This window comes from Anguilla anguilla, chromosome 15 (assembly GCF_013347855.1).
Source record: "Anguilla anguilla isolate fAngAng1 chromosome 15, fAngAng1.pri, whole genome shotgun sequence".
NCBI lineage: Eukaryota > Metazoa > Chordata > Actinopteri > Anguilliformes > Anguillidae > Anguilla > Anguilla anguilla.
In genome coordinates, this window is record NC_049215.1 from 31,837,234 (window position 1) to 31,851,644 (window position 14,411).

Sequence of the window (14,411 nt, forward strand, 5' to 3'; positions counted from 1 at the left end):
TGTAAAATGTGGAAGCCTCCTAAGCACAAACCACACAGGAAGCTGTACCATATGGTCACATGGTTGGCTTTCTCCTCAGGCCATGGTGCAGAGATCGGACTGTGTGTCTGTGTGCGCGTGCCTGTGTGTGTGTGCGCGCATGTCTGTGCGTGTGTCTGCGTGCTTGTGTGTGTGTGTGTGTGTGCGTGTCTGTGTCTGCGTGTCTGTGTCTGTGTGTGTGTGTGTGCTTGTGTCTGTGCATGTGTGTATGCATCTGTGTGTGTGTGTGTGTGTGTCTGTGTCTGTGTCTGTGTCTCGTGTGGGAGGGTGGGGGCGGGGGCGGGGGCGGGAGCAGACATTGGGGGTTTCACTCATTTTCATATGAAAGGGGTGCATCTGCTCTGGGAAATGATCCGCTCCTGTACGAATGAATATGGATGGCCCCCTCTTTGCCGAAGGGGACATATTTCGGTGAAATGAACAATTGACCCCCTCACCCCCCCCCATCCCTCCTCCCTCTCCCTCCTCCCTCCCCCCTCCCTCCCCATCCCTCCTCCCTCCCTCCCTCCCTCCCTCTCTCTCTGTATGAAAGGAGAGAGGCTGAAGGCCGCTGCTTCTCTGATCGGCTCCTCCGCGTTAGCCGCCATCTGGAGCGCCTCCGCGGCGGAGCGACGCTGCAAATAGAAGCGCGGCGGCGCGGCGGCTGCCGTGGAAACGGCGGGCACGACTTAAAGGGACAGGAAGCGAAAAAGCCGCGCGCCTTCCTTCCTTCCTTCGCCTCTTCAGGGGGCTCGTTTCCGTTCTAAACAGAGTTCAGATGATATCCCCCCCCCCCCCACCCCACCCCCCCCCCCCCCACCACCCGGGTCAATAGCGGCCTTTGAAGTTACCGCCGCGTTTTCGGTTGCGCAAAAAAAAAAAAAAAACCCCGAACTTGACGACGAGCACTCGGGACAGCCATGCTGGCTCCTACGCAGACAGAGCGAAAAAGAGAGGAGAAAGAGAGGGAAAAAAAGGAAAAACGGAAGGCGTTGGGGCAGAGGCTGTGCTTTTGAGGGTCACATCGCCATCGGAACACCGCCGTTCCGCAGAGAGCGCAGCGTTGATGCGTACGCCCCCGGGCAGCCGCGGCTCGCTGCGTACGCACACACCTCTGAAACACGTCTGGCGCATCTGTTAGAGGAGTCGAAAGTGAGAAACTCAGCGCGATATCTCTCTCTCTCTCATTTTCCATCTCTCTTTCTCAGTCACGCGCTAAGATGTTGCGAGTGTCCATGAGTGATTATCTCCTGCACTGATTAAACCATACATGGCGCATTTAGAATTTGTCAATCCTGACACTAATTTGCTGCTTCCTTCAGTTTTCTTTTTCAGTTTTTTAATGAATCACGCGAAAGACCAAAATACGTGTTTTCATAGAGAGAGAGGCCGGCAAAAGGCCTGCAGAAAACACAAATATAACTGAAATGTTTGAGTTTGAATATGTATGGAGTTCATTAGCGGTTTCGCAGGTTTATTTAAAGCCAGGTGTGTGGGCTGGCGGCGTTGGTTTCGCATGTGGAGGTGGCTGCAGGCTCTGGCGCTGGAGTGGAAGGGTGGGCTGGCGGCTGCAGGCTCTGGCGCTGGGGTGGAAGGGTGGGCTGGCGGGCGTGGCTGCAGGCTCTGGCGCTGGAGTGGAAGGGTGGGCTGGCGGCCGTGGCTGCAGGCTCTGGCGCTGGAGTGGAAGGGTGGGCTGGCGGCCGTGGCTGCAGGCTCTGGCGCTGGGGTGGAAGGGTGGGCTGGCGGCTGCAGGCTCTGGCGCTGGAGTGGACGGGTGGGCTGGCGGCCATGGCGCTGGAGTGGACGGGTGGGCTGGCGGGCGTGGCTGCAGGCTCTGGCGCTGGAGTGGAAGGGTGTTTATAGAGCCTGCGGTTTATAAGGGCCCAGTTTATGCCGGGAGACGGGGGGAGAAGGGCGAGCAATGGAGAAAGAGCACCACGCGCCCGTTAGCCTTAGCCTGGATTTCATTTCAGCTCTGAGAAATCAGCGTGTGTGTGTGAGAGAGTGTGTGTGTGTGTGTCTGTGTGTGTTTGTGTGTGTGTGTGAGAGTGTGTGAGTGTGTGTGTGTCTGTATGTGTGAGTGTGCGTGTGAGTGTGTGTGTCTGTGTGTGTGTGAGAGTGTGTGTGTCTGTGTGTGTGTGTGTGTGTGTGAGAGTGTGTGTGTGTGTCTGTGTGTGTGAGAGAGTGTGTGTGAGAGTGAGTGTCTGTGTGTGTGTGTGCATGTATACAGTATGTGTGTGCCTCCGGGTGTGTGTGTATGTATGTCTGTGCACATCTGTGTGTGTGTATGTCCATGTGTGCCTGTATTTGTGCGTGTGCATCTGTGCACATCTGTGTGTCTGTGCATGTCTGTGTCTGCTTGTGTGTGAGAGCGGGTGTGTGTGTGTGTTTCTGTCTGTGTGTGAGTGTGTGTGAGAGTGTATGTGTGGGTGTGTGGAGGAGCAGGGGTGTTTTGGAGTCTTTTGGTGTGGAACTGACGACCTGCCAAACATCAGCAGAAAAACTGTATTTGCCCTTTTACGGTCAGCGGTGTTAGAGGTTCGCCTCACTGCAGGGGCCAGAGACCAGAGTGGAAACAGACAGAGAGACACGAAGCTTAGCTCACATTCTGGGGCTGTGCCGATGGTCATTTCATTTGGTAATCACACTTATGTGAACTGAGGACAATTAATATATATAGTCATTTGATTCCATGGCCTGTCTCATAGTTCCTGTTTTTTTTTTTTTTAAATTACTTTTTTCCGTTTTCTCTCAAATTTTCGAACGAGCCCAAATGTGTGTTTGTGTCTTCCGTTGTTTTCGCTCCTTGGACAGATTTAGATCAGCGTGTTAATTAACACTGCACTGCTGTGAGAGCGGAGACATCGTTAACACACACACACACACACACACACACACCCTTTGGAATGTACTGACACACACACAGCCTTACTGTGGCAATAGGCATAGTCCAAAAAACCAGATTGCAAAACCTCATCACACTACTTCGCCCATCTGGCCTCACTTTGGGGTTTCCCGCCAAAATGACAAGTGGGAGAGCCCAGAAACCTAGAGGGAGGCAATGCGCCGAGTTTGTCTGAGAAGGGCAAAGGTCAGCGAGAGTAAACGTGACGAATCCCAAGAAAACCACCTGAGAATCGACCGCGCCACCAAACCAGACCAGATCCGCAGGGCTGGGGATAACCACGGCCGCAGGAGCATCCACCAGCTCGGGCAGCCTGGTGCTCGCTGTGGTTTTTCGCCCACGCGAGTTCCCTCTTGCGAAAGAGATTTCGATCTCAGTGGGGTGTTTCCTTATTAAATGAAGGTCAATTACATTTTTTAAAAATCACCATATACAGCCGAGACAGCTAAAAGTGTCTTGATATTATACCAGATAAAATTTCATAATCAACACAGGCCTGTCAGACCCATGCCTCATCAAATCACCGATTCTCTTACGAAAAAAGGTTTGTGTTTGCTTAGTAAAGTGAAGGAAACCCATTCTTCGTGGGTCCTAAGAGCACTACAAGTGTTTGAGCTCTTAAGATTTCTAAATTTCATTTTCTCCCTCTCCAACTTAATCATCAAGTAGCATTGAGCCAAAATTAAATTATCCTTTCACCAAGGGAAACTCGTTAAAAGCTGTAATTAGCATGATGATAGATGAGCTCATTAATTGAACGTTGACAGAACAAGAGACAGTGGACCTGTCAGCCAATGGCGTTGCTTTCCGAGGTTTAGCCAAGTGATAACGTCCTCACAGGAGGTCTCTTCGTTCGTAATTCGTCTGAAACTAATGTCACCACCAACTTGTCTCTTAATTTTGCAGTTTTCTCAAAATCAGGATTAAAGGATCAGTGACTAAATGCCTGTCACATCACATTGCTGGCAGTGTGGACCTGCAAAACATTCTCCAACAGAATAAGATCCAGGTGAAATAAGCACTCAAAATACGTTAATAGTTCTATATTTGGTCCCAAACTTAGCATTCATGAAGAGTAAAGTATCACTGTCGGTGCAAACGAAACTGTGAACGAATAAATCTCAGATGGATGTGAGAGAGAAGAGGAGCAGAGGTGCTGTTAAGATGCTCATCAGGGCCTTTTTTGGTCACAGAGCTGGTTTTGCTCCGCAGGTCTGGCGTCCCGCGCGCGCGGTACAGGCTGTGAAGCGGGTCGCTGTGAGCCTGAACAGGCCGCGGGTTGTTTATGTGGCGTGCGCAGATGGAGGGCCGGTTTTAAACGGGTGACGTGTGGACAGGGGGGGGGCCGCTCGGGCCGCGCTCGCGAGCGGGATGTCGCCGGGGCGACGGGCATCGGTTGCGAGCTCCTTCGGCACTTCCTGCCCGCACCCTCGCGTTGGGCGCTCTTCGCCACGGCAACGGTAGTACGGCGAGATCAGAGCCCGGGCTAACAGGAGCGCTTCCGTCCGGCCCGGGGGGGGGGGGGGGGGGGGGGGGAGCTGGGGGCAGCAGTTTAGTATAATGGGTAAGGAACCGGTCTTGTGACCACAGGTTTGATTTCTAGGTAGGACACTGCCGTGGTACCCTTGAGCAAGGTGCTTAACCTGCATTTGCTTCAGCAAATATCCAGCTGTATAAATGGATGCAGTGTAAATGCTGTGTAAAAATGTTGTGTAAGTCGCTCTGGATAAGAGCGTCTGCTAAATGCCTGTAATGTAATGTAATGTAAAGCTGCAGGGTGTGATGGTGCGGAACCTCACACAGTTCCTGCTCGTGTTTATTCCCTTCGGAGGGGCAGGGGGGCATCCTCTGTTGAAATAGAGGAGGCAGAACATCTTCTCTTCAAAAGCGCTGTTGCTCTCTCTCTGTCTCTCTCTCTCAACCCACTGCTGTTTACGTGTTTGTACTGTGGCTTTTGTAGCGTGTGCTGATCGACCCGGATCTCGGGGGGTGGGGTCAGTGAAACGTAAGGGCCTCTGCACGGGGGGCACTGTGTGAGCCTGAGGTGCAGTCTCTCAGTCCCTCTGACAGGTTTCTCTCTGCTAAGCTTGTCATTTCACTGCCACTGTTCCCCGCTGGGTTCTCCCAGCCCTCCACTCTGAGGACTACATTCTCTCTGCAGTACATTTTAAGCAATGGGTGAGCTCGGAACCGCGTGCAACGACGGCCCTCCTGAACTTATCAGTTTTTATGGTCGTCCAAATGTGTTCTAATATCCAGGTACACTGTTCTTAAAGTTGTCCGTTTCCATGAAATTTCAGCACCAAAGCGAATGTTACGAACCGAACCAAGTATAAAGACGGACTCTCAGAAATGATCCTTTTTTTTAGTGTGAGCCTTGAGAGTTTCTCCTTGGACAGGAGAATGCCCTGCACAGTCAGTCGTTCGTATTTTCACACTTTAGAAAGGTGTAATGTAAATCTGTTGTGTTTATTTTGGGGGGGGGGGGGGGGAGATTATTAGTCATTCCAGCCACATGAAACATTATTCCGAGAATGCCTAAGGCATTTTTTAAGATAAACATAATATAACCGCATTAGCTGTGTTTCTCTAACTCTGATTCAGACCCACTCAGCCTCCAGTAATCCCTCTCCTGGGATTCGTAGTTCTGTGAGGAGGTAGTCATCTTATTGAGGGAATTTCGTCTCTGTATCAAAGCTGTAGTGATGGGCAGGCCATTATAATGTGATCTTTACAATGGCTATATTTAGGGCTGATGGTCATGGGGGAATGACAAGTTTGGAGGGGGGAGAGACTGGGGGGGGGGGTGCTTCAGCTTCCATTAGCCAACATCATAACTCTGGAAATACCTGTTTTAGTCAAAGCCTTTTAAGCACAAATCTGAGCCGGTCTCCTTGCTGTGAAAGGGACTCATACTTCAGTATTCAGATACTTATTTATTTTCACTTATTTAAAGTGCTACTGGTGGTTTATCTTATCCCATACAGTTGATTCATGTACAATATTTAAAAAAAACTCTAGTCCCAGAGAGATGTATTGTCTGGTGTTTCCTTTCAATCATCAACTAATTTATCCCTTAGAAACAAGATGCATACACTCTTTAACCTGTCTGTGATTTATATTAAGCATGTAAGTGTCAGAAACATAAAAAAACAGCAGACACTGCAGCCCTCCAGGACTGGAGTCGGAGATCCCTGGTTTACATAAATAAGCCTACCCATAATCCTCTATGTTTTACAGAAGGTGGAAGGTGGTGGCGAGCGCAAAAAAAAGACCAGAGAGGAAGACCGGAGCGATCGATCAGCTCGGCGTCAGCAGAAGCCGGCGGCTTGGAGGTATGGATAGCGGCCGAGCTGCTAGCGCTAGCCCTTTAACCTTTGACCTTTAACCCTCTCGCGTTTACCGGAATCTTCCTGGGTCACACGGAGAATGATAACATTATTTTAACCTTAACTGCTCTAGAGCAAGGAGGTCTCCTGGCCAAACACTCAGAAACACATTGCCCTCTGGGCCTGGATCACTGCTGGTCGTTTGTAACCATTAAAATGTTACACTGACATTTTGTAGCATTTTAATGGTTAATGGGATAGTGGTGGGATAGTGTTTTAATTATGAACAGTGTGCCATCGCATAAGTATTCTGAATTAAACCAGGGAAACACTGGCTTAATTCAGAACACAAAGAATGAAATTTGCAGACCTACATAATAATGTGTTACACTATGGTTTTTGGACACTGACCTCTGTTTGATGTAGATATTCAAACAGATCGGACCAACCAACCTGAGGTTCTAAGTGAGCCAACCAGAACAGATCTGGGTCAAATACGCATTTGAAAGACTTCTGTATCTCTGTCCTGATGACTAAAATTTGAAAACACTCCTGCTGATGACTAAACTAACCTGTCACGTACAACGATTTGGAGGAAGACATTTTGCGTAAATACTCATGAAAATAGATTTTTCTTTTTCGTCATTTTATTTGACGCAGGTCTTGCCTCCCTCCTGCCATAAATAATCCAAGCTGGCTTCCCCTCTCGTTCTTCCCCTGTCCGAATCCTGAATTCCGCGCTCTTTAAAGGTGATCTGCTGTTCGGAAGCGGGGCGTTAATAACGAAGAGCGATGAGCGGCGCCGGGAAACGTCTCGTTTAAGAGAGAGCGTTCCAGCCTTTCCGCGCGCTTCTGTTTATCAGCGCTCGCTGTCGTCACGGTAACCGCCGCTACCAGTACGGAGATCGCAGACAAGCAGCGTGCTCTCCACCGGAGACTGTGATGTCAGCCGCCGCCGCCGCCGCTTCTTATCGCAATGCAGTTTTGCGAATTGAGAAGACGCGTCTTGCGCGCCCATTCGGAAGAGCCGTGTTTACACAGGGACTCAAGCGCTGATGAGAGTATGACCGCAAACCGGGAGCGAGTTCTGTTTCGCTCCGTTTCGTTCCGTTCTGCAGTAGTGCCTGCGGGTCCTTTGAAGGCAGCATAAACAGAGTCGTGGTTTTTTTTTTTTTCCTCCTGTCAAACTCAGCGCCAAGATCGCGGTACATCCTGCCAGGCCCCCCCGAACGAGTGTTCACAGCGCTCAGAACACGGCGTGCTGGACGTCGCAATGACGCAGAGCAATAAATAATTCAAGTTCAGCTTCTTTTTGAATGTTTTTTTCTTTTTAAACGGAAGCCTAGAACCACAACTTCTGAAATGAAATAAATCAAAGTGCCCTCCCCCCCCGCCCTCCCCCGCCCTCAGTCACTTTCACTTCCTGTGGCACGAAGCCCTAACCCCGCCCCGCACTGAAGATGAGTCATGCGGGTGTCAGGGGGATTTCAGGGGCAGAAGGAAAGGGCTGTGCTGCTGTGTGTGATTCCCTTTCCAAAAACTGGGGCGATGTCCCCCGGGGAACCGCCATCACTGCAACACGTCTGCCGCTCCCCCGCAACCAAAACACGAAATGTGATCGCAGGAACGCATGCAATGCGAGAGGCGCAGAGGGAGGGAGATGGGGGGGGGGGGGGGAACCGGACAGTGAGAGAAATGAAACTGCGATAGTGAGCATTAATCTACAGGAGATTATGGTATATGTGTCACAGTGGGGTGTTTGTATGAGAGTGCTGCTGGGGTCTCCTCACAGGGACATAGTGTCACAGCGAACGGGACAGCCGTCATATTGATAAGCTGTCCTCTGACATCTTCTGTGGGCACCGGCCGACTTCTCACATCTCTCCTCCATCTCTCTGTCCCTTCCAGAACTCCCCGCCCCCTCCCCCCACCTCCTCATCCCAGGTGAGCGGGGGCTTGTGAGGACAGAACGCAGCTGCCAGAACCTTCGAAAGAGAGAGAGAGAGAGAGAGAGAGGAGGAAGAGGAGGAAGCGGCCAAAGGGAAAAGGGGCGCAAAGACGTCAACTGAAACTCCGCCCCCTCATCCCCGGCCCCGCCCCCCACCATGTCCGCCCGCGAGCGCAGCAGCCCGCGGAACCGGCCGTGGTCGGTGTACCGCGCCAACACCTTCGACCTCTCCTCCGAGATGCTGGGCCTCAGCCTCGCAGGTGAGCGGGCGGCTGCCATGGCGATGGGGGGGGGGGGGGGGCAGATCTGTTCCAGGGTTGGGGGTGGGGGGAGTTCGGGGGCTGTGAGTGATGCTTCCTGTGTTTTCTGCTCTTCTGCAGGAAACAGCCAGGATCCAGACGAACCCGTTCTGGAGTTTAGCCTAGGTAGGTGGGGGAGTGGGCTGCAGTGCCTTCTGGGAGATGCATGGACTAGGCTGTTTTACGTAATTTCTTTTGCATGTTTTAATTTGGAAGGGCCTTGTCTTTTTCATATTTCAAGTTCATATCCGGACTTTGAATTGGTTTGGTTAAGCTGAGATATTGGAACAGTGTGGGATCCACGTTTGCTCTAACGCAGCACAGCCCATCAGCCTGTGAGCCTGTGAGCCCACCAGCCTGTGAGCCTGTGAGCCCACCAGCCTGTGAGCCTGTGAGCCTGTGACCCTGTGACCCTGTGACCCTGTGAGCCTGTTAGCCTGTGGCCTGTGACCCTGTGACCCTGTGAGCCTGTTAGCCTGTTAGCCTGTTAGCCTGTGGCCTGTGAGCCTGTGAGCCTGTGACCCTGTGACCCTGTGACCCTGTGAGCCTGTTAGCCTGTGGCCTGTGAGCCTGTGAGCCTGTGAGCCTGTGACCCTGTGAGCCTGTGAGCCTGTGAGCCTGTGAGCCTGTTAGCCTGTGGCCTGTGAGCCTGTGAGCCTGTGAGCCTGTTAGCCTGTGGCCTGTGAGCCTGTGAGCCTGTGAGCCTGTGAGCCTGTGGCCTGTGAGCTTGTAAGCCTGTGGCCTGTGGCCTGTTAGCCTGTGGCCTGTGAGCCTGTGAGCCTGTGGCCTGTGAGCCTGTGAGCCTGTGGGCCTGTGAGCCTGTGGCCTGTGAGCCTGTGGCCTGTGAGCTTGTAAGCCTGTGGCCTGTGAGCCTGTGAGCCTGTGAGCCTGTGAGCCTGTGGCCTGTGAGCCTGTGGCCTGTGAGCTTGTAAGCCTGTGGCCTGTGGCCTGTGAGCCTGTGGCCTGTGAGCCTGTGAGCCTGTGGCCTGTGTTTAAACGGGGGGCTGTAAAAATACTCGTCTTTTTATTCCCCTGCTCGAGGCGCACGTCACAGATCATGGCGTCTTTGCGCGGGAGGGAAGGAGCGAGGGAGGGAGGGAGGGAAGAGAGTCAGCCATGAGACCAATGCAGCCCAACTGGACCGGTTCCTTTGGGTAACGCAGAAACGTTTCAGGAATGTGAAAGCGTGCTGACACATGCCGTCTCACGGTCTGGCAGTGGCGGCGGGCGAGGAATCGGCTTTTGGGGACCTGGGTCTGTGATCCATACGCTGCCGGTTCAGATCCCCGATCGCACGCCGCGCGTGTGCACTGGAGAGAGGTTTTCAGAGTGAATCCAAGGATCCTGGATCCTCTGTTATTCTACTCTATATATTGGATGTCATAACAGCCAGTTTCATAAAACTGAAACTGAAAATGCATTCAAATGCCTCTGATTTTCTCTGTAAACCAGTTTTGACTGTTCACTGGGAAGCTCTTCGATCCCCTGAGGGAGGTAACCGGCTGTGCCTCCCAGCATGATCAGTCAAACAGGAGGTTGTCTTACTGAAGGAACAGCCACAGGGAAGGAACAGCCATAGGGAAGGAACAGCCACAGGGAAAGAATAGCCAAGGGGAGGGAACAGCCATAAAATGAACAGCCAAATGGAATGAACAGCCACGGGGAGGGAACAGCCAAGGGGAGGGAACAGCCACAGGGAAGGAACAGCCGTAGGGCGCTGCATTAGTTACCTATTAGCAGAACAGCTGGACTGTTTGGCCAGTTCTGCACATGCTGCTACATTAGCACGCTGCTACCCATAAGCACCCGGAGCTGTCTCGGAAGGCCCTTATTCGCAGAAGGCTGATTCATGCCAACGATTAATTAAGAGCTGGCCAGACTTTGCAGAATTGCATCTTCAAGGTTGGACGAAAGCCCAGCGTAGGCCGTATGTCCCCACCCCCCCACCCCCACCCCCCCATGGTGGGTCTACTGCTGATGTTAATTACTGAACGTGCAGTCAGTCAAAGCTTTTCACTGAACATATAAACGAAACGTGTGAAGAGTCATCACTGAACGCTTGAGCCCATTCTCTGCCGGTTTCTGGCTTCAGCACAGGGAGGGACTGGCTCTCATCCAGACTTCTCATGTTAGATTAAACGCAGTATAGATCCCAAAACCGTCTTTGTATAAATACAACGCTGTTGTAAACATACTGTCACACATAAGTGCCTACAGAAGGAGAGCACAGTGCAGCAGTATTGGGTGTAAATGTCAATAGCAGTGTGTGGGATGTACTCTTTGTTCTGAGTCCAGGTCCTTATGGGCCACTGTGCTATGGTAATTAATCACTGGATTGATCTCCTAATTGTCTGTGGTGTTGTCCCCCCCCCCCCCACAGCCTGCAGCGAGCTCGTCACCCCGGCACTGGACCGAAAGCCCAACAGTTTTGTTTCTGTCAGCTGCACCACTCCTCCCCAGGCCTTCTGGACCAAGCACGCCCAGACGGAGATCATAGAGGTACCCACCTCCCCCCATCCCCACCCAGTAACCTCCTCCCCTCCACCCTCCCCTGCAGGGCAATGGTAACCCACTGCACTAACCCTAACCCTAACCCTAACCCCTACCCCAGAGAGCACCAGTAACCCCCCCTCCCCCCCTCTCCCCCACAGGGCACCAGTAACCCCCCTCCCCCCCTCTCCCCCACAGGGCACCAGTAACCCCCCCTCCCCCCCTCTCCCCCACAGGGCACCAGTAACCCCCCCTCCCCCCCCTCTCCCCCAGAGAGCACCAGTAACCCCCCCTCCCCCCCTCTCCCCTGCAGGGCACCAGTAACCCCCCCTCCACCCCTCTCCCCCACAGGGCACCAGTAACCCCATCTTCCTGAGCAGCATTGCCTTCTTCCAGGACTCGCTCATCACCCAGCAGACGCAGGTCAAGCTCTCTGTGTACGACGTCAAAGACCGCTCTCAAGGCACAGTGAGTTACAATTACAGACCGCTCTCAGTCACAATTACAGACCGCTCTCAGTCACAATTACAGACCGCTCTCAGGGCACGGTGAGTTACAATTACAGACCGCTCTCAGTCACAATTACAGACCGCTCTCAGGGCACGGTGAGTTACAATTACAGACCGCTCTCAGTCACAATTACAGACCGCTCTCAGGGCACGGTGAGTTACAATTACAGACCGCTCTCGGTCAGAATTACAGACTGCTCTCAGTCAGAATTACAGACCGCTCTCAGGGCACGGTGAGTCACAATTACAGACCGCTCTCAGTCAGAATTACAGACCGCTCTCAGGGCACGGTGAGTCACAATTACAGACCGCTCTCAGTCGGAATTACAGACCGCTCTCAGGGCACGGTGAGTCACAATTACAGACCACTCTCAGTCAGAATTACAGACCGCTCTCAGTCACAATTACAGACCGCTCCCAGGGCACGGTGAGTTACAATTACAGACCGCTCTCGGTCAGAAATACAGACCGCTCTCAGTCACAATTACAGACCGCTCTCAGTCAGAATTACAGGCCACGGTCAGTCAGAATTACAGACCACTCTCTGGGCAGAATTACAGACTACTCTCAGTCAGAATTACAGACCGCTCCCAGGACACGGTGAGTTACAATTACAGACCGCTCTCAGTCAGAAATACAGACCGCTCCCAAGGCACGGTGAGTTACAATTACAGATCGCTCTCAGTCAGAATTACAGACCGCTCTCAGGGCACGGTGAGTTACAATTACAGACCGCTCTCAGTCACAATTACAGACCGCTCCCAAGGCACGGTGAGTTACAATTACAGATCGCTCTCAGTCAGAATTACAGACCGCTCTCAGGGCACGGTGAGTTACAATTACAGATCGCTCTCAGTCAGAATTACAGACCGCTCTCAGGGCACGGTGAGTTACAATTACAGACCGCTCTCAGTCAGAATTACAGACTGCTCTCAAGGCATGGTGAGTTACAATTACAGACCGCTCTCAGTGAGAATTACAGACCGCTCTCAAGGCACGGTGAGTTACAATTACAGACCGCTCTCAGTGAGAATTACAGACCGTTCTCAAGGCACAGTGAGTTACAATTACAGACCGCTCTCAGTGAGAATTACAGACCGCTCTTAAGGCACGGTGGGTTACAATTACAGACTTCTCTCAGTGAGAATTACAGACCGCTCTCAGTCGGAATTACAGACCGCTCTCAGTAAGAATTGCAGACTGCTCTCAGGGCACAGTCAGTCAGAATAACAGACTACTCTCAGTCAGAATTACAGACTGCTCTCAGGGCAGATTTAGAATTTTTGTGAATGATGCCCTGAAGTCTTTAAAGGCACACTATACCTTGCAATTTTCACAACTAGGCATTTTCCTGTTTCCACACAAGCATTTAATTTCTCCAAAGACACTCTCTCAGTTAGGGCTCAGTGACTAACAGTGTGTGTCTCTTTGGTAGATGTACTTGCTGGGCTCGGCCATGTTCCCTGTTAAGGAGCTACTGCAAGACAAGCACCACAGGTTGCACCTGGCACTCAGGTAAGACGACCAATCCCCCTGCAAGGACCTCTCTTCCACTGTGGGCAGTTTATCCACAGATTCAGCAAGACACAGTTGCTGTGGCCTTTTCAACCAGTGACATTAACTACGAAAGATTCCATCTGGTAACAGTCTGGTGCAGTATTACAGTGCTGAACATCCATTTCAAAAGATGCATTGGACTGGAAGGCTTCAGCTACAGGGAGACAGAACTTTGTTTTTATGCTTTTAGAACACAGGACTGAGCACCTTGAAGATGGGCAGAGACAGGAAATGTAATTGGCCAGTTCATGGATAGAGCTCCCGCAGCTGGGTTTGAGGCGGTGTAAACGCTTAAGACCCCTCTGGGTATTTCGCTGTCTCTGTCCAGCTGTTTCCATGGCTTAAGTGTGCAGTGCGCCACCTTGTGGCTGCTCTGGGTAAGCGGCGTCTCGTGTCGTGCAGGTCGGCGGAGCAGGAGCGCGTGGGCAACGTCACCATCATCGCCTGGCAGGTGGAGGAGAAGAGGGACCAGCGGGCCTCTGGGGCCCGGCTGCCAGACACCATCAACGGCAGGGTGAGGTGCCCGCGGGGGCCGACCTCTGACCCCACGTCTTCTCTGACCCCTGACCCCACGTCTTCCCCGACCTTTGACCCGACAGCTTCTCTGAACTCTGACCCCACGTCTTCCTGGCCCATGACCCCTCATCTTCCCCGACCTTTGATCCGACAGCTTCTCTGAACTCTGACCCCATGTCTTCCTGACCTCTGACCCCATGTCTTCCTGACCTCTGACCCCACGTCTTCTCTGACCTCTGATGGCACGTCTTCTCTTACCTCTGACTCCACATCTTCCCTGACCTCTGACCACATGTCTTTCCCTACCTCTGATCCCCATTTTTTCCTTTTTTCAAATTTACAAAGAAATTTGCATACGTATATGTTTTAAATGTACAAAGCTGCACACATAGCTCTGCAAGGAATACGTTTTCAGGATTTAAATGTGACATTTGACTGATCTGTACTGATTAATTTGATCACTGTGCAGCCGTGTTATTGGCCGCTTCACGCAGCGTGTGGGGTCGGTTATGTGACATGTTCTGCTCTCCCCCCGCCTCAGATGGTCCTCCCTGTGGACGAGAGCCTGACGGAATCGCTGGGGATCCGGGGGAAGCACGCGTCCCTGTGCAAGGACACCTTACTGAAATCAGGTAAGGCCGAAACACACGTCTCCACGCGACCTACACGACACAACTCACACAACTTTTTACATGGCACGTTTACAACGGCTGTGTCCCAGCGGGGAGTCGAACCTGCAAACTTTAGGCTACAAGACCAACTCCTTTCCCACTATACCACACTGCCACCCTTGAAAGGCTGAAGCACAGGTATGGCTGAAGCACACATCTTTATGCAAGG

At 52.1% G+C, this 14,411-nt stretch overlaps 1 protein-coding gene across 5 annotated transcripts in view; it reads left to right on the top strand.

Annotated features, from left to right (window-relative positions):
* The window catches only part of inpp4aa (inositol polyphosphate-4-phosphatase type I Aa), a 51,207-nt gene that overhangs the window by 11,699 nt on the left and 25,097 nt on the right, over positions 1-14,411 (top strand). For all 5 annotated transcript variants that reach the window (XM_035392559.1, XM_035392558.1, XM_035392557.1 and 2 more), the window contains exons 2-9: positions 6,164-6,258; positions 8,161-8,460; positions 8,581-8,625; positions 10,880-10,998; positions 11,341-11,457; positions 12,934-13,013; positions 13,458-13,569; positions 14,113-14,203. In XM_035392559.1, coding sequence (XP_035248450.1) covers positions 8,358-8,460; positions 8,581-8,625; positions 10,880-10,998; positions 11,341-11,457; positions 12,934-13,013; positions 13,458-13,569; positions 14,113-14,203 — 667 coding nt within the window. In that variant the 5' untranslated portion in view covers positions 6,164-6,258; positions 8,161-8,357. The remainder of the gene's footprint in view (positions 1-6,163; positions 6,259-8,160; positions 8,461-8,580; positions 8,626-10,879; positions 10,999-11,340; positions 11,458-12,933; positions 13,014-13,457; positions 13,570-14,112; positions 14,204-14,411) is intronic.